At 45.0% G+C, this 25,454-nt stretch overlaps 2 protein-coding genes across 10 annotated transcripts in view; both read left to right on the top strand.

Annotated features, from left to right (window-relative positions):
• LOC137788484 (receptor-type tyrosine-protein phosphatase mu-like) overlaps window positions 1–20,372 on the top strand; it is a 58,808-nt gene extending 38,436 nt beyond the window's left edge. For 2 of the 7 annotated variants that reach the window (XM_068581308.1, XM_068581304.1), the window contains 19 exons: window positions 1,473–1,505; window positions 5,312–5,430; window positions 5,548–5,622; window positions 6,017–6,043; window positions 9,310–9,500; window positions 12,553–12,640; window positions 14,228–14,304; window positions 14,394–14,430; window positions 15,084–15,181; window positions 16,698–16,814; window positions 16,979–17,133; window positions 17,261–17,396; window positions 18,015–18,164; window positions 18,252–18,425; window positions 18,543–18,674; window positions 18,760–18,885; window positions 19,309–19,472; window positions 19,887–20,022; window positions 20,125–20,372. In XM_068581308.1, the coding sequence (XP_068437409.1) occupies window positions 1,473–1,505; window positions 5,312–5,430; window positions 5,548–5,622; window positions 6,017–6,043; window positions 9,310–9,500; window positions 12,553–12,640; window positions 14,228–14,304; window positions 14,394–14,430; window positions 15,084–15,181; window positions 16,698–16,814; window positions 16,979–17,133; window positions 17,261–17,396; window positions 18,015–18,164; window positions 18,252–18,425; window positions 18,543–18,674; window positions 18,760–18,885; window positions 19,309–19,472; window positions 19,887–20,022; window positions 20,125–20,178 (2,089 nt within the window). In that variant the 3' untranslated portion in view covers window positions 20,179–20,372. The remainder of the gene's footprint in view (window positions 1–1,472; window positions 1,506–5,311; window positions 5,431–5,547; window positions 5,623–6,016; window positions 6,044–9,309; window positions 9,501–12,552; window positions 12,641–14,227; window positions 14,305–14,393; window positions 14,431–15,083; window positions 15,182–16,697; window positions 16,815–16,978; window positions 17,134–17,260; window positions 17,397–18,014; window positions 18,165–18,251; window positions 18,426–18,542; window positions 18,675–18,759; window positions 18,886–19,308; window positions 19,473–19,886; window positions 20,023–20,124) is intronic. The other 5 variants (XM_068581309.1, XM_068581305.1, XM_068581306.1 and 2 more) reach the window with 5 other exon arrangements.
• A 1,311-nt stretch (window positions 20,373–21,683) lies between these two features.
• On the top strand, window positions 21,684–25,060 carry LOC137788495 (endothelial zinc finger protein induced by tumor necrosis factor alpha-like). 3 transcript variants are annotated; one of them, XM_068581325.1, is made up of 4 exons: window positions 21,684–21,723; window positions 22,484–22,753; window positions 23,027–23,347; window positions 23,550–25,060. In XM_068581325.1, the coding sequence occupies exons 2-4, from the start codon at window positions 22,486–22,488 to the stop codon at window positions 24,941–24,943; spliced, it is 1,983 nt and encodes a 660-aa protein (XP_068437426.1). In that variant the 5' UTR covers window positions 21,684–21,723; window positions 22,484–22,485; the 3' UTR covers window positions 24,944–25,060. The 3 variants fall into 3 exon arrangements, with proteins under 3 accessions (XP_068437426.1, XP_068437424.1, XP_068437425.1); XM_068581323.1 differs by having other exon boundaries at window positions 21,687–21,798; XM_068581324.1 differs by having other exon boundaries at window positions 21,694–21,943.
• Window positions 25,061–25,454: the final 394 nt, after the last annotated feature.

The following is a 25,454-nucleotide window of genomic DNA, read 5'->3' as shown; positions in this document are numbered from 1 at the left end:
ATTGGCGTGTTACCTTCTCAATTCTTTAACGGTTAATTATGTGATCATGCCTTAACTGCATGTTGTTGTTTTGCAGTGGGCGGGGCTTATCACTGCAGTAGGAGGGGCTTATCACTGCAGTGGGCGGAGCTTATCACTGCCCACACAGGTGCTGCACTTTAAATCTCTCCAGACGGTGTAGTTCAGACCTGGGCGTCTTACGGCTCTCCCAGTCCGGCCCGCGTGAGGTCAATCAAACATGAAAATAAATAAATAAGATGCACGCCATGAATTCAATACAACAACGCTGCTTTTACTTTGAAGTGATTTATGTACGTGCGCGCGCTTCTGTAGCCTCACCGACAGGCAGTGTTGACGACTTGCAGACTTGAGCCTGACGTGAAAGCACGTATTGTTCTGTAGTTTCTTTTTCTCAGCGAGCAGCGGTGCTGCCGCGAGCCGCTCCGCCTCACAAAGCTCTCTTTTCTACATGTAGATAAATAAAGTAACATCAAAGGACACACACAAACAGGGAAGATGATGAGGATGAATAATGGAGCAGATTGCAGCAGTAATCACCATTAAACTATATGTGGACCCACTTTATGCTGCAACATCACACACACTCTCTCTCACACACACACACACACACATTTAAACACAGAGCAAAGCTTCTGTGTTTGAAGAACGTCGACGATAAGAGAGAAATTTAGATGAAAGAGCGTTTTATTCTTTTTTTTGTTTTTTCAGAGTCGCCTTGAGCTCAATGCTTCAGGCTGTGTGTGTGTGTGTGTGTGTGTGTGTGTGTGTGTGTGTGTGTGTGTGTGTGTGTAAGAGGGAGAGGGAGAGAGAGGAAGACCCGGTTGGCTGTTTAATGGTGACGGGTGCGTTTGATTTCCACTCCGTGAGCAGACGGGGTCAGCCTCATTACAGCCGGGGTGAATGCAGGAAGCAGCTGATAGTGGAGGGATACACCGACCTGCCACAAAGTAGTCCTGTCTTGCTTCAGCAATACCACAATATTAAAATACTAATCAAAGTATTGTCAGCAAGTGTACTCCAAGTATCATTAGTACCTCTTGTAAAATGTGTTTAATTGTGTCCCAATACTAGTACCTGTACGCTACAACTACAATATCTGCCTCTTACTTGGAGAAGAGAGAAAGTATAATATGCATACCATGGCTGTAGTATTAAGTACTACTGCTGTAGTATTAAGTAGTACTGCTGGAGACTCCACACCTTTTAGCATAACTCTTGTTTTCACACATTCAGCAGCCACTAACCAATCAGACGTGTGCCCTCCCCCTTTCACTTTGATTGACACATCGTTCCAGCCAATCACCGCTCTCCTCCACCTCCACACAGAATAATTTAACTCATCTGTTCACTTCTTCTCTCCGAGACATTAATCTGTTGTTTTTCCTTTTTCTGTTTTTCTGTTTTCTCTTTCCCTCCATTCATCCCTCCTCTGCTCCGCCCCCACCACTCAGACGGAGAAATTATCACTCCTACACTTACTACCTGTGAGTAACCTGTTTGACCTCCGACCCCTCACCTGTAACCTTCACATCAAACCTCTACCCCTCCAACTCCGAGTGTGTCCGATCCCTGACCCTTAAATATCTGACCCGTAAACATCTGACCCCTAACCCGTAAACATCTGACCCTTAAACATCTGATCCCTGACCCGTAAACATCTGACCCTTAAACATCTGATCCCTGACCCTTAAACATCAGATCCCTGACCCTTAAACATCTTCATAACTCTAAAACACGACAACTTTATAACTCTATAAGGCTATGTCGCTGTAATGATGTAGTACAGTATAAAGTACAACATTTACCTCTGAGATGTAGTACAGTTACAGTGCAACATGTACCTCTGAGGTGTAGTACAGTAACAGTGCAACATGTACCTCTGAGATGTAGCACAGTAACAGCAGTGTTTCTGGGGGAGGAGTTCTCTCCACTGTGACACGCCCCCAAGTGCCTCCAGGAGCCTCCTGATTGGTTCACGCTGACTTGACTCATTTCTTGTTTCAAACTGATGTGAAAAGTAAAAATACATCTTTGGAGTCTTTGATAAATGAGGAGAGAAACCTGTGATTCCCTCCATGTATCTCCAACCAACGCGTCCTCAGGGAGATAGGAAGTACTCCTCCTCAGGTCACTGTGTGTGTGTGTGTGTGTGTGTGTGTGTGTGTGTGTGTGTGTGTGTGTGTGTGTGTGTGTGTGTGTGTGTGTGTGTGTGTGTGTGTGTGTGTTGAGCTCTTCAATGTGCTCATAGCACTTTGTAGTTTGACTTTATTGAAAAAACTGTACTTTCTTGATTTGTGTTGTTCAGAGTGTGTACTCATGGTGGAATGCACTTATTGTAAGTCGCTTTGGATAAAAGCCTCAGCTAAATGAAATGTAATGTGTGTGTGAAGGGGGGGTCTTTACACACACACACACACACACACACACAGTTCCAGCCAAAAACATAACAGGGTTTAATAGTTCTTATGTAAAGATACAACACTAACATTCTGTTTGTTACCACGGAAAAAAGGGTCATTGTAGGTAAGAAATATTTAGTGAAAACAAAATAGATGCTAAAGACAAAGACTCTTAGGACGTTGAAAATGTTAAAGACTGAGGACTTCAAAGACGATGAAGACATTGAAGACCTTAAAGACGATGAAGACATTGAAGACCTTAAAGACGATGAAGACCTAAAGACAATGAAGACAATGAAGACAAAATCTTGAAGACGATGAAGACATTGAAGAAAATGAAGACATTGAAGATGTTAAAGACATTGAAGACCTTAAGGACCTTAAAGACGGTGAAGATCTAAAGAGAATGAAGACATTGAAGACGATACACTGAAAACCTTCAAGACATTAAAGTATTTTTATCTCCACTAACTGATAATCTGTGATAGTTCGTTGAGAACATGAACAGTTTCTTCATTTTTCTTCAAGGATCAAACTTCTTCTTTCTGTCAAACCGACTTTATTTTACAAAGTACACAGCAGAGACAGTCAGGTTTGGTGTGCGTGTGTGTGTGTGTGTGTGTGTGTGTTGTGTTGTGTGTGTGTGCAGTAGAGCAGGGTTAATAAAATTAGCCGGCTGTAATAAACCTGTCTGATCAAATGATTGTTACAAGGAGCGATACACCTACACAAACACACACACACACACACAACTGTATGTGTGTGTGTGTGTGTGTGTGTGTGTGCGCACACACACAGAGTCTCTATTGAACTGAGATATGAAAACATATAAAATCTGTTTTCCTGATAAAGCAAACATGCATCCTGCTCTCTTTTCATTCACCCATTTTAAAGAGTGTGTGTGTCTGCGTTTGTGCGTGTGTGCCTATGTATGTCTTGGGTGCGTGGGGTCAGAGGTAAAAGGTCAGTTCAGCTGATTGAGGTCAAAGAGGTCGATGCAGCTTAGAAACATAACCTCACCGTTCTGTCCTTGAAGCGTCAGCTCATTCCAACGGATGAAACAGCAGTTTGTTCTTTGACAGAGTTGGTTTTACTTTGAGATGTTTGTTGTTTTGCGTCTCTTTGTAGTCGTTTTGTGTCTCTTTGTAGTCATTTTGTGTCTCTTTGTAGTCGTTTTGCAGCATTTTGTATGTCTTTATAGTTGTTTTGAGTCTCTTTGTAGTCGTTTTGCATCTCTTTGTAATCGTTTTGAGTCTCTTTGTAATCATTTTGCATCACTTTGCATCTCTTTGTAGTCGTTTTGAGTCTCTTTGTAGTCATTTTGTATCGTTTTGCATCTCATTGTAGTCATTTTGAGTCTCTTTGTAGTCATTTTGCATCGTTTTGAGTCTCTTGGTAATCATTTTGAGTCTCTTTGTAGTCATTTTGCATCGTTTTGCATCTCTTTGTAGTCGTTTTGAGTCTCTTTGTAGTCATTTTGCATCGTTTTGAGTCTCTTGGTAATCATTTTAAGTCTCTTTGTAGTCATTTTAAGTCTCTTTGTAGTCATTTTGCATCGTTTTGGGTCTCATTGTAGTCATTTTGAGTCTCTTTGTAATCATTGTGAGTCTCTGTGTACATTATCACACACATCCACACTGTAGAACAGCTACGGGAGACATTTAGGGTTAAGTGTCTTGCCCAAGGACACATAGACATGGACTAACAGAGCTGGGGATCTAACCGCCGATCCTCTGATTGAAGGAGGATGCTGCTCACCACTGAGCACAGTCGCCTGTGTGTCTTTGTCTCTGGTCTTCAGGCTGCATTGTTTCAGACTGTCACTCAAAGAGCAGAGAGAGTTTGTGTTGCAGACTCTCAGGTTGTGTGTTCAGTGTGAGTCAGAGAACGCTGCAGGTTTCACCGTCTGACGGAACCACAGAAGAAGAAAAGGGAGACATGAGGGGGAGGAGGGCAGCACCTCGCCTCAGGGCGCTTTCACACACACACACACACACACACACACAGTCTTACTTTTCAGTTTAAAAGCCTTTTTATATTTATTTATATATTTCAGTGTTTTTTTGCTTTTCCATTTTCAGGTCAGGGTTAAACTTTGCACTTTGTGTGCATGCGTGCAATCGGACAAATGGATGTTTTTATATTCACACACTCGGAATAGAAATGGAGAAAATAAATCAAGCTTTTAAGACGGACAGAGTGTGTGTGTGTGTGTGTGTGTGTGTGTGTGTGTGTGTGTGTGTGTGTGTGTGTGTGTGTGTGTGTGTGTGTGATGGTAGATGGACAGACAGGATGAAAGGATGTTTTTCTGTGCTTTATAGATGTGTGTTTTCTTTGCAGTGGTTACACAACACAGATGAATAGAGACATGATATAAAAAGACTTTATGAAAAGAGTTTACTGAAAACAAGATTCATTATTACAGTTCTGCAACCAACCCTATCTTTGATTAACGATACATCTGCTGGTGTATTCTTGATTCTGTTCAATTGTCTCCATCCGACCGAGAGTTCAGCACCAGAACAGATTGAGAAGAAAATCGTAAACATGTCCGTGGTGGTGCGTTCAGGGTTCACCGTTCATGTGGTTATTTAGTGAACATGTCCTTGGTGGTGTGTTCAGGGTTCACCGTTCATGTGGTTATTTAGTAAACATGTCCGTGGTGGTGCGTTCAGGGTTCACCGTTCATGTGGTTATTTAGTGAACATGTCCTTGGTGGTGCGTTCAGGGTTCACCGTTCATGTGGTTATTTAGCAAACATGTCCGTGGTGGTGCGTTCAGGGTTCACCGTTCATGTGGTTATTTAGTAAACATGTCCGTGGTGGTGCGTTCAGGGTTCACCGTACATGAGAAACGTAGCGTGACGGATGCATTGTTGTTTTTCTGGACAGGAAGTTGGCGAAGAAGAGGAAGGAAACACTGAGCTCCAGACAGGAAATGACTCTGATGGTCAACAACTCACAACACACAACGATGGTGGACACACACACACACACACTGAACGGACGCAGTGAGTACATTCACACGCTTTTATTGTGAAGGGGGGAGGAGGGAAGCATACATAACAACATACAGGTCTGTGGAGAGGAAGACAACATTAAAGTGTGTCTGTTGTGTGTCTGTCCAGCTGTGTCGTCTCCGTCCTCCTTCACTCTGAAGACCAACACCATCAGCACCACCATCCCCAACTCCTACTACCCAGGTAACACACACTCACACACACACACACACACACACACACACACTCCCTGCCCTGCTGGTGTCTTCATCAGGACGTGAACCAGTAGACCAGAGTCTGAGATGTATGAGCTGACCTTCTTTCTTTGTCCTGTCTGTCTCTCTACCTGTCTGTCTCTCTACCTGTCTTTTTCTCCCTGCCTGTCTGTCTCTCTCTGCCTGTTTATCTCTCTGCCTGTCTGTCTGTCTCTCTGCCTGTCTGTCTGTCTCTCTGCCTGTCTGTCTGTCTCTCTGCCTGCCTGACTCTCTCCGCCTGTCTGTCTCTCTCTGCCTGCCTGTCTCTCTGCCTGTTTATCTCTCTGCCTGTCTGTCTCTCTCTCTCTGCCTGTCTGTCTGCTGCTGATGTGTCCTGATGGCAGATCCCTTCGTACCGACGGCCATTCTCGGTGAGACACTTTTCTTTTCCTTCCTCTGTAGTACAGACAGGAAGCAGACAGACAGACAGGAAGTAGGCAGACAGGAAGCAGACAGACAGGAAGTAGACAGGCAAACAGACAGGAAGTAGACAGACAGACAGCTCAGAAGAAAGAGATGGGTCAGAGGACAGAGCTCAGAGATATGGATGGAGAGAGTGAGAAGAGAGAGAGAGAGACTTTGGCTTCATCATCCTGCTTGCTTCTGGCTGCTTTTGCTTCTTTAAAACATTTTTTATTTAAATTTATATTATTTCATTTTATGTAAATCCTCCATCTTTGATTATTCGATTTATTTGATGTTACAAATTAAATTATAATTATATTTCTTATTTTGTACTTTTTATTATTTAATTTTTTATTTTGTATATATATATATATATATATATATATATATATATATATATATATATATATATATATATATATATATATATATATATGTATACTTTTTGTATCATTGCAAAAATAATACAATTTGTCTAAGAAATCTATATTCTTTGCGTTTTGGTTTTGAAGCGTTTCTTTGAGTTTGGTCTGTTTGTGGTTTAATTTGGACGGCGGTGGCTTCACTCCATCACACATCCCGTCTGTCTGTGACCTCCTGCATGGACTCACGGGGGGGAGGACTCCACGGGCCCGGGGCCAGGCGTCTCCGCTAACTAGAGCTAACTAGAGCTAATTAGAGCTAACTATCCAACCAACGTCTTTCATAAAGTAACAGAAAGACAGCAACCAGGCAGCGGTTCTGTTGCTCTGAAGGGCTCCAGCAACCAGGACTCAGTCTGGATCCGGAGGGTCTGTGTTGTTGTGAAAGACGACACAACGTAAAATAACAACTTCACGTCAAACTGTAGGTGCCGTTGTTCTCACAGCTTATTATTCCAAAACACAACAGTCTGAAAAATGCCCCATCAGACTAAATATAAAGTACATAACAAACACATGGAACATGTATATTTACATACATGTCGACCACATGGTTCCCCCAAAGAAAATGTCCTCTGGCAAAGGTAAGCCCCGCCCTCATCTGCCTCTGATTGGCTTGTTGTTCTTACCTGAACCCATCTCACTCGTCTTGGTTAAACCAAACCAACAAAGGCAACAGCTACGAGCCAATCAGAGGCAGGGTATGGCGGGGCATGCTTTCTGTACCGATGACATCATTCTGCAGAGATGTCAACCAGATGTTTGTTGCAGGGCGAGTAAGGTGTGTCCTCTAGGCAACGGCCATCTTTCTTCAGAAGAAGGGCTTAAGGACAAAGGTTTTTTTGGTCCAATTTGAAATTTTTTGGACTGTTGGCATTTTAGAATAAGAGGAACAATGGGCTGTGGGAACAATGGGCAGTCCCCATCTGTTCAATGCTAAACTCCAAAGCTAACTGTTAGGCTAGCTAAACTGTCTTCAGACCAGAAGTTCTGGTGTTAGCTGAGGATACACGTCCTACACATCGGGTATAGTTAGCCAGGTTAGCCAAGTTAGCCTCGACGCTTCCTGCTCGCTGTTACAAGTTCAAATAGAGCAACTACAATGCTAGGAGCTACTTCCTGTTTGATTCATGCTAGCTTTGTGTTTCCAGTAGATTTCAGGCTAAAGCGAAAGTTGTTGCTTATACCCTGTCTCCCCTCTCTTCTTCTTCTCTTCTATCTTTCTCTGTGTAAAGTGCCCATTAATGGTAAGTGGTTAAATTTGGGGCTCGGGGGGGACTCATGTTTGGGGGGGTCACCACTGCGCATGGAGCCACACCCACCAGCCGCTGTGATGTCATCATTTAGCGTGGCCATATTTCATTGTTACCCCTCTGTGAAACTGTGACATCCTATTCCCCAACTCCTCCCACCCATTCACCTCGAACCAATCAGGTTTCAGATCTACCCATCTCTCTGTTGCTGATTGGTTGTCGCTTTTGTCGTTGTGGTTGTCTCATTAGTCTTCTTTCGTCCTGTCACAAACCGCCACCTTCATCTCCTCGCCCTCGCAATGATTGGTAGGGCTGTTTGGGACAGAGTTTCTGATTGGTCAGTCAGCCCCCAGGCTAGCCAATAAGAGAGCTTCAAACAGAGGTAGACAGTGTAGGGGTAGGTTTGTGTTGAAATGTCCACATCAGAGTCCTGGACGTTTTTTCAAGGGTCAATAAAAACTAGTTTACTAAAGAAGTTTGTTTTGTTCCAGGACTCTGATCTCTCTGCTCTTTTCACACTGCAGCACCAAGAACCTGGACCACATCTGGACCAGTACTCATTCCATGCTGTACTGGCTCTGGACCAGTACTGATACCATGCTGTACTGGCTCTGGACCAGTACTGATACCATGCTGTACTGGCTCTAGACCAGTACTGATACCTTGCTGTACTGGATCTAGATTAGTACTGATAGCATTTATTCTAAAAAATGATTGGCAAATGTTTTTGTGGTAGTTTTCTGGAGCATTGTGAAAAGATACGAGGGCCAATCACCATCCTGTCTTCAGTCATGTGATTTGATATATGTGCTTTTCATCTGTGTTGTCGCAGTAACAACATGGTAGCTGTAAATGGGGACATGCGGTTGTCATGTCAAATCATTTTTCCTTTTAGTTAATAATATATATATACATATATATAAACCAGTTTACACCTGGTTAGTTACATTGTTACAGTCAGTTTACACCTGGTTAGATACATTGTTAAAGTTTACACCTGATTAGTGACATTGTTACTTTGTTACAGTCAGTTTACACCTGGTTAGATACATTGTTACTTTGTTACAGTCAGTTTACACCTGGTTAGATACATTGTTACTTTGTTACAGTCAGTTTACACCTGGTTAGATACATTATTACTTTGTTACAGTCAGTTTACACCTGGTTAGATACATTATTACTTTGTTACAGTCAGTTTACACCTGGTTAGATACATTATTACTTTGTTACAGTCAGTTTACACCTGGGCTCTTTTTGAACAGTTCATTCCACATTTGCTTTAATTACAATCACGTCACCAAAGTGAAAAACTAAATGTGTTGACCTTCAAATTCCAGCCTGAACTTGACATCATGAGAAGTCAAATAGTATTCAACAAGTCTGGATTGTGAGCCGGGTCCGTTAGGTCCATCCCATCCAACATGAACACACGTCATACTGCGCCCTGTTAGGTCCATCCCATCCAACATGAACACACGTCATACTGCACCCCAGCGTCCAGCTGTGTGCTGACGACAGCTGCACTGACCCCTGTATTGTCCTGTTCTTCCTCCCCAGACGACAGTCACACTCTCACCAGTGAAACCAGTAGCCTGGTCCAGTCCCACTATAAGCAGCGGGAGTCTGAGCGGGAGGCGATGCCCTATCAGACGGGACAGCTGCACCCGGCCATCCGAGTGGCCGACCTGCTGCAGCACATCACCCAGATGAAGTGTGCTGAAGGGTACGGCTTCAAGGAGGAGTACGAGGTGAGGACGCACACACACACATGCACACACACACACACACACACACACACACGCTATAGTATAATATGTATATAATTTTATATTATATTATATATATTTATATATTCATAGTATATATATATATATATATATATATATATATATATATATATATATATATATATATATATATATATATATATATATATTATATATATTTGTCATCAAGTAATCACTTAGTCTATGATCAGTAGGAATAATGGAAGAAGAAAAAAAAGTTGTTCAATAACAGCAACAGAGAGTGAGTGAGAGTGTGTGTGTGTGTGTGTGTCCACATGTTTACACATTTTCATCAGGAAAAAACTTACTAATGGATGTTACTTACCTGAACACACACACACACACAAGCATTCCCTGTTCGGGCCCATTAGCTGGAGGGAAGATATATAATGTATGTGTGTGAGTGTGTGTGTGTGTGTGTGTGTGTGTGTGTGTGTGTGTGTGTGTGTGCGTGTGTGCGTGTGTGTGTGTGTGTGTGTGTGTGTGTGTGTGTGTGTGTGTGTGTGTGCTAGCGGGCTGCCCTCAGGGCTAATCCATTATACACACACAGTATTTTCACCCCCCATTTGCAGGACGTTAGTGGTGAGGACTTATTCTAGAGTTTCTGCCTGTCTGTCTGCCTGTCTGTCTGTCTGTCTGTCTGCCTGTCTGTCTCCCTGTCTGCCTGTCTGTCTGCATGTATAGACATGTCTGTGTGTTGACTAGTTTATGACGTGGCATCTGAGGTTCTTTACGTGGTGCTGGGCGTCATGGTTGGTATTAATAGATATATTAATAAGAATATAAATAATAAGAATATATATACATCTTAGTACTTATTACGTATTAATATAATACTATATATATGATTATATATATTTATAGATTCATTAATACATATAATTGAGTATCATCTGCATAAAAATTAAAATTTATGGAGTGTTTTCTGATAATATGGCCTAAATAAAGCAAATATGAATGAAAGTGGTCCGAGCACAGAACCGTGTGGAGCGCCGTGACTAACGTTGGTCATCCAGGTTTCATCTCACTGGTTTTACTGGAAACGTGTTACTCCAAAATATCAGAAATGTTTGTTTGTGTTTCTGTAACTTTATTAATCTTATTAAATTAGATTAATTCCGGTTTTAGTTTGATGACAGCACAAGCAGAATTCATTCATATCGACAGAGCCACACGAATAATAATATTATGATTTCACGCTTTCGTAAAGTCAGATGTTTCAAAGTGCAGATTGTCTCTTGTGGTTTGAAGCGTGATGTCAATAGAGCAGTATCCCTGATTAAACTATTGATCTATTACATAACTATTGATCTATTACATAACTATTGATACTATTGATCAGAGATGTTGTTATTTCCCTCCATGCTGCTCCTTTACCTCTTAATCTGACTGGACAGCTTAACGAGGTAAGACGCCTTCTTGGTTTTCATCCTGTTTTCTTTTTTCAACTCGATTAGTGACTCCACGCTAAACAACACAAGCACACATTAGCATCTGTTAGCTTAGCATCACTGAGGTTCAGGTTGGATTAGAGCTCCTTTAAGTAATAAATACAAAACCCAGAATGTGTTTATATCACTTTCTGTTCTTCTGAAGGTTACTAACATTATTATTATTGTTACTATTATTATTATTATTATTATTATTATTATTATTATTGTTGTTGTTGTTGTTATTATTTTAAATTCTACTGTGTTCAGTTTCCTTCTGGATAAATCCAAAGTGTTCTTTCTTCAGACCAGCAGGAAAAGTCTTGACCTCGTCTCTCTGGTTAGCATCGATGCTAACACCAGAGCAACACACAGTGTCCCAGAATGCTTCACTCTGACAGCAACATGTTTTATTTCTGAGGCTAATCATGTGAATCATACATGAGGTCATGACCGCTGTACGTTTGATCTGGTGTAGGCAGACAGCTGCTGCTCTTTAAAAAATAATGTGGTTAATCAGTTAAATGTTTTCAACTTTGCCCAGCCCTTTATATATATATATATATATATAGAGAGAGAGAGAGAGAGAGAGAGAGAGAGAGAGAGAGAGAGAGAGAGAGAGAGAGAGATGTGTGTGCATCTATTTATACCGTTTCTGGAGGTTCAGTGAGGTCTCCTGGAGGTCAAAGGTCAACTCAAGGTCTCTGTCTTACAGACAGCATGCCGTTTCACCCCACCGCCATTCATGATCATCAAACAACTTCTGTACCAGCTTATTTAAAACTACCACAAAAGACACAAAACAAACACAAGAGACATAAAACAACGACAAAGAGACTAAAAACAACTACAAGAGACAAAAAACTACTACAAAGAGACACAAAACAACCACAAAGAGACTAAAAACAAACACAAAGAGACACAAAACAACCACAAAGAGACTAAAACAACCATAAAGAGACACAAAACAACCACAAAGAGACTAAACACAACCACAAAGAGACTAAAAACAACCACAAAGAGACACAAAACAACCACAAAGAGACTAAACACAACCACAAAGAGACTAAAAACAACCACAAAGAGACTAAAAACAACCACAAAGAGAGACAAAGCAACCACAAAGAGACTAAACACAACCACAAAGAGACTAAAAACAACCACAAAGAGACTGAACACAACCACAAAGAGACTAAAAACAACTACAGTAAGACACAAAACTTTAGTAAAAGTGTTCTAGACTTTCAACCCCACGTTCACAATCTGCTTGTATGAGCAGAGAATGTCCAACAACGATGACAACACAACTGTAAAGTGCATCAGAAGTGTGTCGCACTTCCTTTGAGATCTCTGAGCGTAAACGTGTTGCTTCAGCTCAGTCGGAGTACTTTTATAAAACGCTTCTCTCTGAGCCTCCGTTTCATAATTGGACCTAATCATCTGCTCTGAGCATAAAAGCAGCGCCTGTGTTGGGGGGAGAACGGGAAATCAAACGCACCCTCTGCATTATTCATGAAGCGCTCACGGAGTTTCATCACTCTGCATCTGTTCCCCCTAACAAGCGCTCCTCTTTGTGCCTGCAGAGCTTCTTTGAGGGACAGTCTGCTCCGTGGGATTCAGCCAAGAAGGACGAGAACCGCATGAAGAACCGCTACGGAAACATCATCGCCTGTACGTACCCGGTTCCTCGAGGAACCAGGGAGGTCTCCTTCTGGGAGATACTCGCCCACCTCGCGTTGAATCAATACACCCGATATGTTGCGGGTCATGAACTCTACCAACGTGATCTGTTTACTGGCTTTCCTCCAGACCAGAGTCCAAAATACTGATGAGCACAACGGGAGTGACAGTTCAATACACTTAAAGTGTTTGATTAGAGTAATGCTTTGGTCCTGGACTGGGTCTTAATCTGGGACCTGCAGTTCATTACCTTAATCATTACCCTAAAGGTCCTAATATGGGACTTTTGGTCTTAATCTGGGATTTGTTGGTCTTAATTTGGGTCTAGGAATTGTTGTTTTTAACCTGGGAGTTGTTGGTTTTAATTTGAGTCTTAATCCAGGGGCCTATAGGTCTTAATCTAAGACTTGTTGGTCTTAATTTGGGTTTCAATCTTGGCCTTCCATCCATCCATTTTCATCTGTTTATCCGGGGTCGGGTCCTGGAGGCAGCAGGCCGACCCTCGCTTCCCTCAAAGTGCTTTTTCCACCGCCCGATGATGTCCCCCTCTGGGTCAGCAGTCACTACGTTCAGAGCTCACAAGATAGAGATGTTGGGAGTTATTCCAGAGCTGGAGACGTAACCTGAAGTGTAAGCTTCACCGGCAAGCCAACGAACAGGAAGTCTTCAACCAGCCGAGCCTCAGACAGGAAGCACACGGCTCTGTTTTCTCCTTCGGGCTGATCTCATTGTCAGTTCTTGTCATCACACAGAAACATGAAGCTAATGCGCTAACGTCCCAGAAAGTTAGTGCTGACAGCTGCTCACTTTCAGCTGCTGGCTAACACACACCCACACACACACACACACACACACACTGTCCTGTGGTGCTGTAATTATGCTAATGAGGTGTGATAGAGGCCAAGGCTATGGTGGCCTGCAGGGACACACTTCGTATTCAACCAGTGATAAAACACACAGGTCTGTTTGTTTGTGTGTCCTGTTAATAGTGTGTGACAGCCAATCAGCTGCAGGCATGAGACCAGCTGACAGGGACTCGTGAATTATTTATCTATTGATTTCATTTATTGTATTTTTTAGATTTGTCAGAAAACAAATCAATGGATACAAAATAAACTTGTGACTTTGGTTTTGTTTAGTATAAAACTTTCATAAATACTGCAGGTGTGTGTTAGTACCTCAGACAGCTGTATAAAAGATTAATATATAAGTAAACATAAATATAAAAACATCTGTTGACAACAATAATATTCTGATTATTAATAATAAATACATAATCATTTGTCGTTCGATCGTCGATTAGTTTTATTTATTATTTTATTGATGAATTGGAAGTTTCATGTTGAAAGAAAAGTGTCTGATAACGAAACTTAATTCATCTGTGATTGTTTATTAATGTGATTATTGAGACGTGATAATTAAATGAGGAATGTTTTCATTCATCAGTAGAAGCTCGTGAGAGGATTACGTTTCACCACGGCAACAAGCTTACCAATTAACGTGTGTTTGTATGTGTGTTTGTGTGTGTGTGTGTGTGTGTGTGTGTGTGTGTGTGTGTGTGTGTGTGTGTGTGTGCAGACGATCACTCTCGCGTGCGTCTGCAGCCTCAGGATGGAGACGGCGGCTCTGACTACATCAACGCCAACTATGTAGACGTGAGTAACACACACAACATGGTGATGATGATGATGATGATGATGGTGATGATGAAGATGATGATGATGATGATGATGTGTGTTCTCAGGGCTACCACAGACCAAACCACTACATCGCTACTCAAGGTAAGAAGTGAAACACTGAGTGTCTTTTAAAGTTTGTCCTTGTGTCCTTGGAAGACGCAACATGTTCAGAGACACATAGAACAGTAATAACACAATAACGACACACTGCTGTAGTAATAACACAATAACGACACACTGCTGTAGTAATAACACAATAACGACACACTGCTGTAGTAATAACACAGTAACAACACTCTGCTGTAGTAATAATACTTTGCTGTAGTAATAATGTTTATGCCAACACGTCAGTCTTTCAGCAAGAATATGGTGTGTGTGTGTCTGTGCGTGCGTTTGTGTGTGTATGTGTGTGTGTGTGTGTGTGTGTGTGTGCAGGCAGCAGATTCTCGGGGTAAAACACTTGAGGACAGGAATGGATTAGCATGAACTAATTAGCTCGTCAAAACACAGACTGTCAACAGTGATTAAAAACATTTTCTGTTTGTGAGTGTGCGTGTGTGTACGTTTGTGTGCGTGTGTGTCTGTGTGTGTGTATGCGCGCTTAATTTGAATTAATTACCAGAGTCATTATAATTCATGTACAGCTCCGGTGTCGCCTGCTGATCCGCTGTCTAATGTGAAGTTTACTCTGTGTGTGTGTGTGTGTGTGTGTGTGTGTGTGTGTGTGTGTGTGTGTGTGTGTTTGTGTGTCTCAGGTCCCATGCAGGAGACTGTTTATGATTTCTGGCGGATGGTTTGGCAGGAGAACACCGCTGCCATCGTCATGGTAACAAACCTGGTGGAGGTGGGGCGGGTGAGTGCACATGCACACACACACACACACACACACACACACACACACACACACACTGATTGTTGTGGCCATCTGGTTATTTTTTCCTCTCTGATGAAGTTTGGGACTCCATTTCCCAGAGTGCATCAGTCAGGTCTCTCTCCTGTGACTCTGAGCTTCATTGCATAAATGTTTCATACACACACACACACACACACATCATATAGTTGTATACACACACACACACACACACACACACACACCAAGTTATATTTGAGGGTTTCCAGGGCCGAATGCTTCTTCTGCCGTCGGGGACCACGTCACCAAACAAGATGTTTCTTTGTCTTCAGTTCTGTGAGAGACGCCGCTTTCATAGAGAAGTCAGGGATGAGCCGTTTGTAATAATCGGCAAAGCCCAAAAAAGATCTCACCGGCTTCTTGGTCACCGGCTTCGGCCGGTCTTGGATGGCACAGAGTTTTGCCTACTGGGGCTTTGAAAAGGCTTCCTCAACCATTTCAACGACTTCATATGGTCCCTGGCAAGTAGCCAATAGCTCGCATTCCAGGACTCTGTCTCCTGGGTTGAGTCCCCTGGGTTGGGCTCCTCGGTTATAAGCTGCCCTCTGATCCCTTTGAGCCTTCTCCATGTGCTCCTTCGCAATGGGAAACACAGCTGCCATCTTGTGCCGCATCGCCGACACGAGTTCAATCACGGTACGATGGGGACAGGGTTGCTCCTCCCACGTCTCCGTGGCGTCGTCTACAAGGCTCCTGGGTTTAACGTATATGATACATAAACACAGATTATACATAACATAATAACATACATGTGATATAAACACAGATTACACAAAACATAACAACATACATGTGATATAAACACAGATTATACGTAACATAATAATTTACATTTGATATAAACACAGATTATACATAACATAACAACATACATGTGATATAAACACAGATTACACAAAATAGCATACATGTGATATAAACACAGATTACACATAACATAACAACATACATGTGATATAAACACAGATTACACATAATAACATACATGTGATATAAACACAGATTACACATAATAATCTACATGTGTTATAAACACAGATTACACATAATAACATACATGTTATGTAGGTCAGGACATGAATCTCAGGTAACTTCACTCGGCTCACCTGCTCACGGTCCCGGATCTCATTACCCAGAATGCACCAGGGATCGTGAGATGGATCAGTCACACACACGCACAAACACACATTGTCACGTTAGACTGAATTGCCTCCGCCTCCCCTTTTCCGTTAACCTCGTTGGTTGCCGTGGCGACAGTGTAATTAGCTCAGCAGTAATTAGCTGTTAATGAGCGGGGGAGGGGGCGGAGCTTTAATGAGACTTTAATATGCGCCGCTTTTCTTCTGGTTAATTAATGACTGTAATGTTAATGAATAAACAAGATATGTGTGTGTTTTGTGTGTGTGTGTGTGTGTGTGTGTGTGTGTGTGTGTGTGTGTGTGTGTGTGTGTGTGTGCAGGTAAAGTGCTGTAAGTACTGGCCAGACGACACAGAGATCTACGGAGACATGAAGGTGACGCTGATCGAGACTCAGCTGCTGTCAGAGTACGTGATCCGGACCTTTGCTGTGGAGAAGGTACACACTCTGCAACACACACAACATACTTTAACACACACTACACACACTACACACTGTAATCCCGCTGTCAGAGTACGTGATCCGGACCTTGATACACACGCTGACAGTAAATACACGTACGACATCATATTGATCAGGATCAATCGATCTGATCGTTTCAGAGGGGCGTGGCCGAGATCAGAGAGATCCGTCAGTTCCACTTCACCGGTTGGCCGGATCACGGAGTGCCTCTTCACGCCACCGGCCTGCTGGGATTCATCCGCCGCGTGAAGGCCAAGACTCCGCCCACTGCCGGGCCCACCGCCGTGCACTGCAGGCAAGATATAGATCCCAATACTACGTATCTGTTATTGATCCCCAATATTATAGCTCCACGAACAAGCAGCTAATTTGTGTGTGTGTGTGTGTGTGTGTGTGTGTGTGTGTGTGTGTGTGTGTGGCAGTGCGGGGGCGGGCCGTACTGGCTGCTTCATTGTGATTGACATCATGCTTGACATGGCGGAGAGAGAAGGCGTTGTCGACATCTACAACTGTGTGAGGGAGCTGCGCGCACGAAGGGTGAACATGGTCCAGACTGAGGTACCTGAACCAGGGGCCACTAGGGGCCACTACCTTAAGGGACACCAGGGGCCACTACCTTAAGGGACACCAGGGGCCACTACCTTAAGGGACACCAGGGGCCACTACCTTAAGGGACACCAGGGGCCACTACCTTAAGAGACACCAGGGGCCACAATCTTAAGGGACACCAGGGGCCACAATCTTAAGGGACACCAGGGGCCACTACCTTAAGGGACACCAGGGGCCACTATCTTAAGGGACACCAGGGGCCACTACCTTAAGAGACACCAGGGGCCACTACCTTAAGAGACACCAGGGGCCACTACCTAAGGGACACCAGGGGCCACTACCTTAAGAGACACCAGGGGCCACTATCTTAAGGGACACTAGGGGCCACTACCTTAAGAGACACCAGGGGCCACTATCTTAAGGGACACTTTCTTGAATCTTAAACTTTTATTACGTGGTCATATTTCCATACATAGCTTCCTCCTCTTCCTCCTGCTCTTCCTCCTCCTTTATTTGTTGACATAAATCATTTATAAAGTGACATTTCAGCTCCTGTCAATCAAACCTGACAGGAGGAGGAGCAGAGGGGCGTGTCTATCTTTAATCCCGCCCCCTCTCTGTGTCCAGGAGCAATACGTCTTCATCCATGACGCCATCTTGGAGGCGTGTCTCTGCGGGGACACAGCTATTCCGGCCAATCAGCTGAGGTCAGTCTACTACGAGATGAACCGATTGGATCCTCAGACCAACTCCAGCCAAATCAAAGAGGAGTTCAGGGTAAAGTATTGATCGCATATTGGCTGTTCGATGTTCTCATTATGGTCATATTAATATTAATTGATCCTGATTGATTGATCCTCTCAGACCCTGAACATGGTGACGCCCACGCTGCGGGTGGAGGACTGCAGCATCGCTTTGTTGCCGAGGAACCACGAGAAGAACCGCTGCATGGACGTGTTGCCTCCGGACCGCTGCCTGCCCTTCCTCATCACCATCGACGGGGAGAGCTCCAACTACATCAACGCCGGCCTGATGGACGTGAGTTCGGGGCCCCTCAGGGGCCACCCTGATGGACGGGAGTACGGGTTGTTTGTTCCTGTGTGATGTCACTTCCTGTTGCATGACCATATATGGCTCTGTGTTAACGGTCGACAGAGCTACAAGCAGCCATCGGCGTTCATCGTTACCCAGCATCCTTTGCCCAACACGGTGAAGGACTTCTGGCGTCTGGTCCTCGACTACCACTGTACCTCCATCGTGATGCTGAACGACGTGGACCCAGCACAGGTACACACACAGACACACACATGTACACACACACACACGCGCGTACACACACATGTGATGTCTCTGATGTCTCTCTGTGTCTCAGCTGTGTCCTCAGTACTGGCCTGAGAACGGCCTCCATCGTCTCGGCTCACTGCAGGTGGAGTTTGTCTCTGCGGACCTGGAGGAGGACGTCATCAGCCGCATCTTCAGGATCTACAACACAGCCAGGGTGCGCTTCTTTTACCCTCTGCCACCTCCCTCCATGTTGACTGTTACCAGCTGGAGATGGGGACACACACTAGGACAGGATTAGTCTCCTTCGGTCTATTTAAATATATTCACAGTTAGTTGGTTATATATGGAATAGTTTAAGATAACAGCTTGTTTTTGGTTATGTAAAGTTTAGACCTGTTGCTTTCTCTTCGGCGTGTGGAGCAAAAATGTCAGTTAATTTGTAGTTATATAAAGGATAGTTTATTGTTTTAAGATAAAAAAGGTTGTTTGTTCGAAATTAGATATTTTATCCATTCACCATCTCCGTTCGTCCTTTCGTTTCGGACGGGTGCTTTTACTTTCACTTTAGGGTGCGTTTCATTTCACCCCGTTGGGGCGAGCTTGTTTTGACCGCCCTGTCCTCCCTGTCGCCCCGCAGCCACAGGACGGCTACCGGATGGTGCAGCAGTTCCAGTTCCTGGGCTGGCCGATGTACCGGGACACGCCCGTGTCCAAGCGCTCCTTCCTCAAGCTGGTCCACCAGGTGGACAAATGGCAGGAGGAGTACGACGGAGGAGAGGGCCGCACGGTGGTGCACTGCCTGTAAGAGTACTGCAGTACTACTACTGTACTACTACTGCTGATATGACAGAGATAGTACTCATACGGCTCCTTAGACTACAGTACAGTTAAACTACCTGAACCAGTCCTAACTATAGACACCGGCCACCTGGACTGAAAGTAGTAGCTGGTTCCACAGAAGAGGAGCTTACATTTTTTTTGTGTACTATCTGAAGTACTTGAGATAGTACACTAATACTACTACTGATGTTGGGGTATAGTACTGGAGATAGTTCACGTATACTAGTGGTAATACTAAAAGTACTAATAATACTGAGCTGTTTTCCTCAGTTCATCAGTGATATTGTGTCTCCATCTAGTGGAGAGGACATGAAATAACAATCTCCTCTCTTCTCTCCTCCTCTCCTCCTTTCCTCTCCTCCTCTCCTCTTCCAGGAATGGAGGAGGTCGTAGTGGAGTGTTCTGCAGCATCAGTATTGTGTGTGAGATGTTGCGTCATCAGAGATGTGTTGATGTTTTTCACGCCGTAAAAACTCTGAGGAACAACAAACCCAACATGGTGGACCTTCTGGTAACACACTCACTCACACACACACACACACACACGCACACACACACACACACAGACATGCTAGTGTGACCTCTGGTGACCTCTGACCTCTGTGTGTTACAGGATCAGTACAAGTTCTGTTATGAAGTTGCTCTGGAATACCTGAGTGCTGCCTAAAGATGCTGCTCCTCCTCTTCCTCTTGCTGCTCTTCTTCCTCCTACTCCTCTTCCTCCTCCTGGAGCAGCAGGATTACTGACGGCCGGTGGAGAGGAGTTCATCTGCCTGACTGGACTCACTTGTTTACTTGTTTTCTCACTATGTTATACATGTATATACATATATATATATATATATATATATATATATATATATATATATATATATATATATATATAGTGTCTCTTTGTTTTTTTTATTTGTGAATGAGGTGAAACTGAAAGAACCAAAACAACATGAAGACGAACACTTTAACACATCCTGGTTTTTTATTTTTACATCCGAGTAGAGCATCCTGTTCAGTGGATTATGAGAAAATATGTTGTGATTATGAGAAAATATTTGTTATTATGAGAAAAATATGTTGTGATTGTGAGAGAACTGTGAGCTCACAAGATTCAGTGTGATGATGAAGAGAACAAGGCTCCCAGAGGACTGCTGGGAGGAAGAGGAGTTAGTGGAGACTCATCTTCACTGACAACACAACGCTGTGGAAGGAGGAGCTCTTCTTCGGTGGTGTTTGACTGATCCAGAAGGTCTCTGGTCCTGGTGGCCCCTCAGCAGGTGGTCTTGTTGAGGCTGTTTATAGTGTACATAGAGGAGGAAGCAGCAAGGAGATATTTATTCCTTCAGTTGTTCAGTGGCCATGTTGTTGTCGTCGTTCTTGTGAAGCACAGAGAGACAATCATGTCAATCCATTTGAATGTTCCACCACCAGAACCTGTTAGACCAGGAACCGACCCAACCCTGCTTATATATGTCTCTAGAACCGTGTAACCCTTGTTATATATGTCTCTAGAATCGTGTAACCCTGGTTATATATGTCTCTAGAACCGTGTAACCCTGGTTATATATGTCTCTAGAACCGTGTAACCCTGGTTATATATGTCTCTAGAACCATGTAACCCTGGTTATATATGTCTCTAGCATCGTGTAACCCTGGTTATATATGTCTCTAGAACCGTGTAACCCTGGTTATATATGTCTCTAGAACCATGTAACCCTGGTTATATATGTCTCTAGCATCGTGTAACCCTGGTTATATATGGTTCTGGTGCAGACAAGAACATTATTGTAATGAAAGCTTTTATTTATGTTGTATGATTCCAGTACTGAAAATAAAAATCTGTATACACCCTTCAACTGGAGTTTGTCACCTAACTATGTGTTAAAGTTTATTTAGTCTATTTTCATGTTTTACAAACCTGAGATTAGATATTTGAAGGACCTGCAGGAGATGACGAGGAGGATGAAGAGAAGGAGCTGTATGACTGTTTATGTATGTATATATGTATATATATATACTATTGTCTTCGTGTTAATAATCAAAGAAAGAAGTTTTATTGTGAGGTCTGTTGTTACATATGTGACCGCTAGAGGGCAGCGGGAGCGCGCCTGAGAGCTCCTCCTGCAGGACACGGTGAGAAGAAGAAGAAGTAGTAGTAAAAGAAGAAGAAGAAGAAGGAGGACTTCCGGTTCCGGTCCCGTCCCGGCCGTATGTTTCAGTTAAGTCTGTTGTTTGTGTGATTCAAACCTTCTGGACAACAGAGACTCTCACGCGCTCCGTTCTTCCCGCGCAGGTAAAACGGCCACTTTTATTTCATCAGGCGCGTTCACGTGGAAGGTGTGAGCATTGTGCTAATGCTAAAAGCAGCTAACGGGGACAGAGACAGGGAGACAGACAGGGAAGGAGACAGAGAGGCAGGCAGAGAGAGAGACAGACAGGTAGGAAGACAGACAGGCAGGGAGACATAGAGGCGGGGAGAGAGACAGACAGGCAGGAAGACAGACAGACAGGCAGGCAGGCAGGAAGACAGACAGGCAGGCAGGAAGAGAGACAGACAGGCAGGAAGAGAGACAGGCAGGGAGACATACAGGCGGGGAGAGAGACAGACAGGCATGGATACAGACAGACAGGGAGAGAGTTCTGTATAAGGTACTTGTAGTACTACATACTGTAGTACATCATGTAGTACCACAGATATAGTGATGTAGTTGTTTTTAATAATCTCAGCCAGTAATAATCTCAGCCTGTAGATGTTAAAAAGAAGAGGCCCCAGTATTGAGCCTTGGGGAACACCACATGTCATCCTAGGCAGCTCTGATGTGTTATTAACTACCGACACAAAGTATTGTTGGTCCTTTATGTAGGATTCACACCAGTTAAGTACACAGGCATGCAGCAGGAATATTAATCCAGTAATATGAATCATTTACTGACCGATCAATACTTGTAAGTGAACTATTGATTGATTGGTGTTTCAGAGATGGCGTCTGGACTCCTGGAGCCTCCTGCAGGAGGACCACTGGGGGTCTTCCTGCTGAGAGACGAAGAGGAAGAGGAGGAGCAGAGGAGGAGGGAGGTGGGCTGCCAGTGGGAGAATCCGGAGGAGGACCGGAGGGAGGTGGGCTGCCAGAGCGACTCGGCAGAGAGGAGGGACGCCGGGGTCCAGGTGGACCTGCTGACCCAGCAGAAGAGAGACGCTGGGGTCCAGGTGGACCTGCTGACCCAGCAGCTCAGCTGGAGACACACAGGTGAGACTATATATGCTTGTATGTTAATTTGCTGTTATATTGTTCTGATAACATTATTTTAAAATAAAAGTTGCAGTATACTAGTTTTAATTCATCATTGAATTTGGCGCATAATGAGATTAATCAATTACATTTGTTCAATTTGCTGTGTTGGTGGGTTAGTCTGGACTCACAGACTTCATTCTGTTTTCATAGACTTCATTCTGGATTCAAAAACTGTGTGTGTGGAGTGATGGTTCAGTTGTCCAGATGTTAAACTCTCTCTGTCTGCAGGTTCGTCTGCGATGCTGCTGCAGTGTTTTGCAGTCAGACCTGATGGACCAGACGGTGGCGCTCTGCTGCAGCACTGCACCACCACCAGAACCAGAACCAGAACCAGACCCATCAAACCCACCCAGCCCAGGGCCAAGGCCCAGAAGCCACCTCGGAGGTCCAAACAAGGGCCATCTCAACGACGCTACCGCCGGCTGTCTCCTGTTACTGACATTCAACAGGAGGAAGAGGAGGTGGTGGAGGAAGAGGTAGAGGAAATGGAGGAAGAGGAGGTGGAGGAAGAGGACGCTGGTGATCCCACCTGGACTCCACCTGAGGGAGGTGAGTGAGAAACACACAGCTTGTCTTCATTTATCATCAAATATTAGACTCCAAAAATTGTATTTCATAGACAACGTGTATGTATATCTCTATTGTTCTATATCACTGTTTGTGTGTAAACTATAATTTAATTATTGGTGTTAAATATGTTGAATGTCATTATGAATATATATATTATAATATATTAACCCTCCCCTCCCAGATGTTGTGAACCCTCTCCCGTCTGCCTCGGCGCTGGAGAAGGTGCAGCTGGACTCAGACTCCCAGCATGCATCTCTCTGCGCGGTGAAGCTGGAGCCCGACAGCACCGTGTGCGAGGTCTGCGGTAAAGTGATGAAGAACAAGTCGAGTCTGGCGCGACACTCCTTCATCCACACGGGCCAGCAGCCGTTCTCCTGCCACCTGTGTGAGCTGCGCTTCAACCGGCGGGACAACCTGCAGCACCACCTGGCCCGGCTGCACCCGCACGGCGCGGCGCGGCCGGAGCGCCGGCGCCCCGCGGTGCCGGCCTGGCTGTGCGCGGTCTGCGGCAAGACCTTCAGCTGCCGGTCCCGGCTGAAGACGCACGAGGTCATCCACTCGGGGGTGAAGCCTCACCGCTGCGACCGCTGCCCCAAAGCCTACATGAGGACCAACGACCTGGAGCACCACAAGAAGATCGCCCACCGCGCCGGCGAGCCGCCGCAGCCGCCGCCGAGCTCGCTGCTGTGCGACCTCTGCGGCAAAGAGTTCCGGTGCCGCTCGCAGCTGACGGTCCACTTCCAGACGCACACCGGGGAGCGGCCACACCTCTGCGACGTCTGCGGGCGCAAGTTCGGCCGGCGGTACCAGCTGCGGCGCCACAAGATCCTGCTGCATGCCAACCGGGCCGGCGGCGAGGATAACTCGGCGCTAGCCTCCTCGCCGTACGCCTGCGGCGTCTGTGGAAAGCGGCTCAAGTCCTCGGCGCTGCTCGCCGCTCACGCTCGCGTCCACTCGGCCGACAAACCTCACCGCTGCGGCATCTGCATGCGCGGCTTTCAGCGCGCCGCCTGCCTGAAGCAGCACCACCTGCGCGTCCACCTGCGGGCCCGGACCGGCGATGGTGAGGGCGCCGCGGCCCGCCAGAGGAGCCCGGCGCCGGCCAAGGCCTTCCCGTGCCCGGTGTGTGGCAAGGTCTTCCGGTTCAGGTCCCTGCTGGCGAGCCACTCGCTGGTCCACAGCGAGAGCCGGCCGCACGGCTGCGACTTCTGCAGCCGCAGCTTCCGGCGCCTCAGCCACCTGAAGCGGCACCGCGAGGTGCTGCACGCCAGCGGCCGCGCGCCGCAGAGCTTTGTGTGCCTCGTGTGCGGCAAGGACAAGAAGTGCCGCTCGCAGCTCGCCCGGCACGCCGTGGTGCACACCGGCGAGCGCCCGTTCGCCTGCGAGCTCTGCGCCGCGCGCTTCAACCGCCGGGGAAACCTGCAGCAGCACATGAGGCGCATGCACGGTGTGGGGGCGGAGCCTGCAGAGGAAGCCCCGCCCCTTCTGTTTGACGACGACCTTGCGCCCGTTCTGACTTACAAACAGGAAGAGACCGTGGAGGTCGTTACTGAGCTCAGTCCTCCTGACCTTTGACCCTTTCAGTGTGCTAGAACCCACTAGAACCCGAGGTTCTACTGTTTTTCTTCAGGATCAATTCTGTTCTGTCTCTTTAATAAAGATGTGATTGATCAGAGATCCATAATCAATATTCATTATTATTGTTTCTGTTCAGCTTTAAATCTTCTACTGTTTGTCAGCTGGAAGAAGAGCTCCTCCTCTACCTCCTCTTCCTTTTCTTTTCTAGCTCTCCTCTTCCTCCTTGTTTCCTAACCTCTTCATAAACCTCAACGTGTGTGTGTGTGTGTGTGTGTGTGTGTGTGTGTGTGTGTGTGTGTGTGTGTGTGTGTGTGTGTGTGTGTATATTGATGTGTACTTATTTTTTTGTATGTAATTATTTATTGTTGACATCTTGATGTAATATGAAACCACACAGTTTGAAACGGAGTCAGTTTATTCATGACAACATGGAACATACAATGTGCACACACACGTCACACACACACACATGTAACACACACACACACATGTAACACACACATACCAC

The sequence above is a fragment of the Clinocottus analis genome, unplaced genomic scaffold, assembly GCF_023055335.1.
Source record: "Clinocottus analis isolate CAN_PGR_092001 unplaced genomic scaffold, fCliAna1.0.p SCAF_18, whole genome shotgun sequence".
Lineage (NCBI taxonomy): Eukaryota > Metazoa > Chordata > Actinopteri > Perciformes > Cottidae > Clinocottus > Clinocottus analis.
The sequence above is the reverse complement of the archived record's forward strand: the minus strand, read 5'-3'. Positions and strand labels throughout refer to the sequence as shown.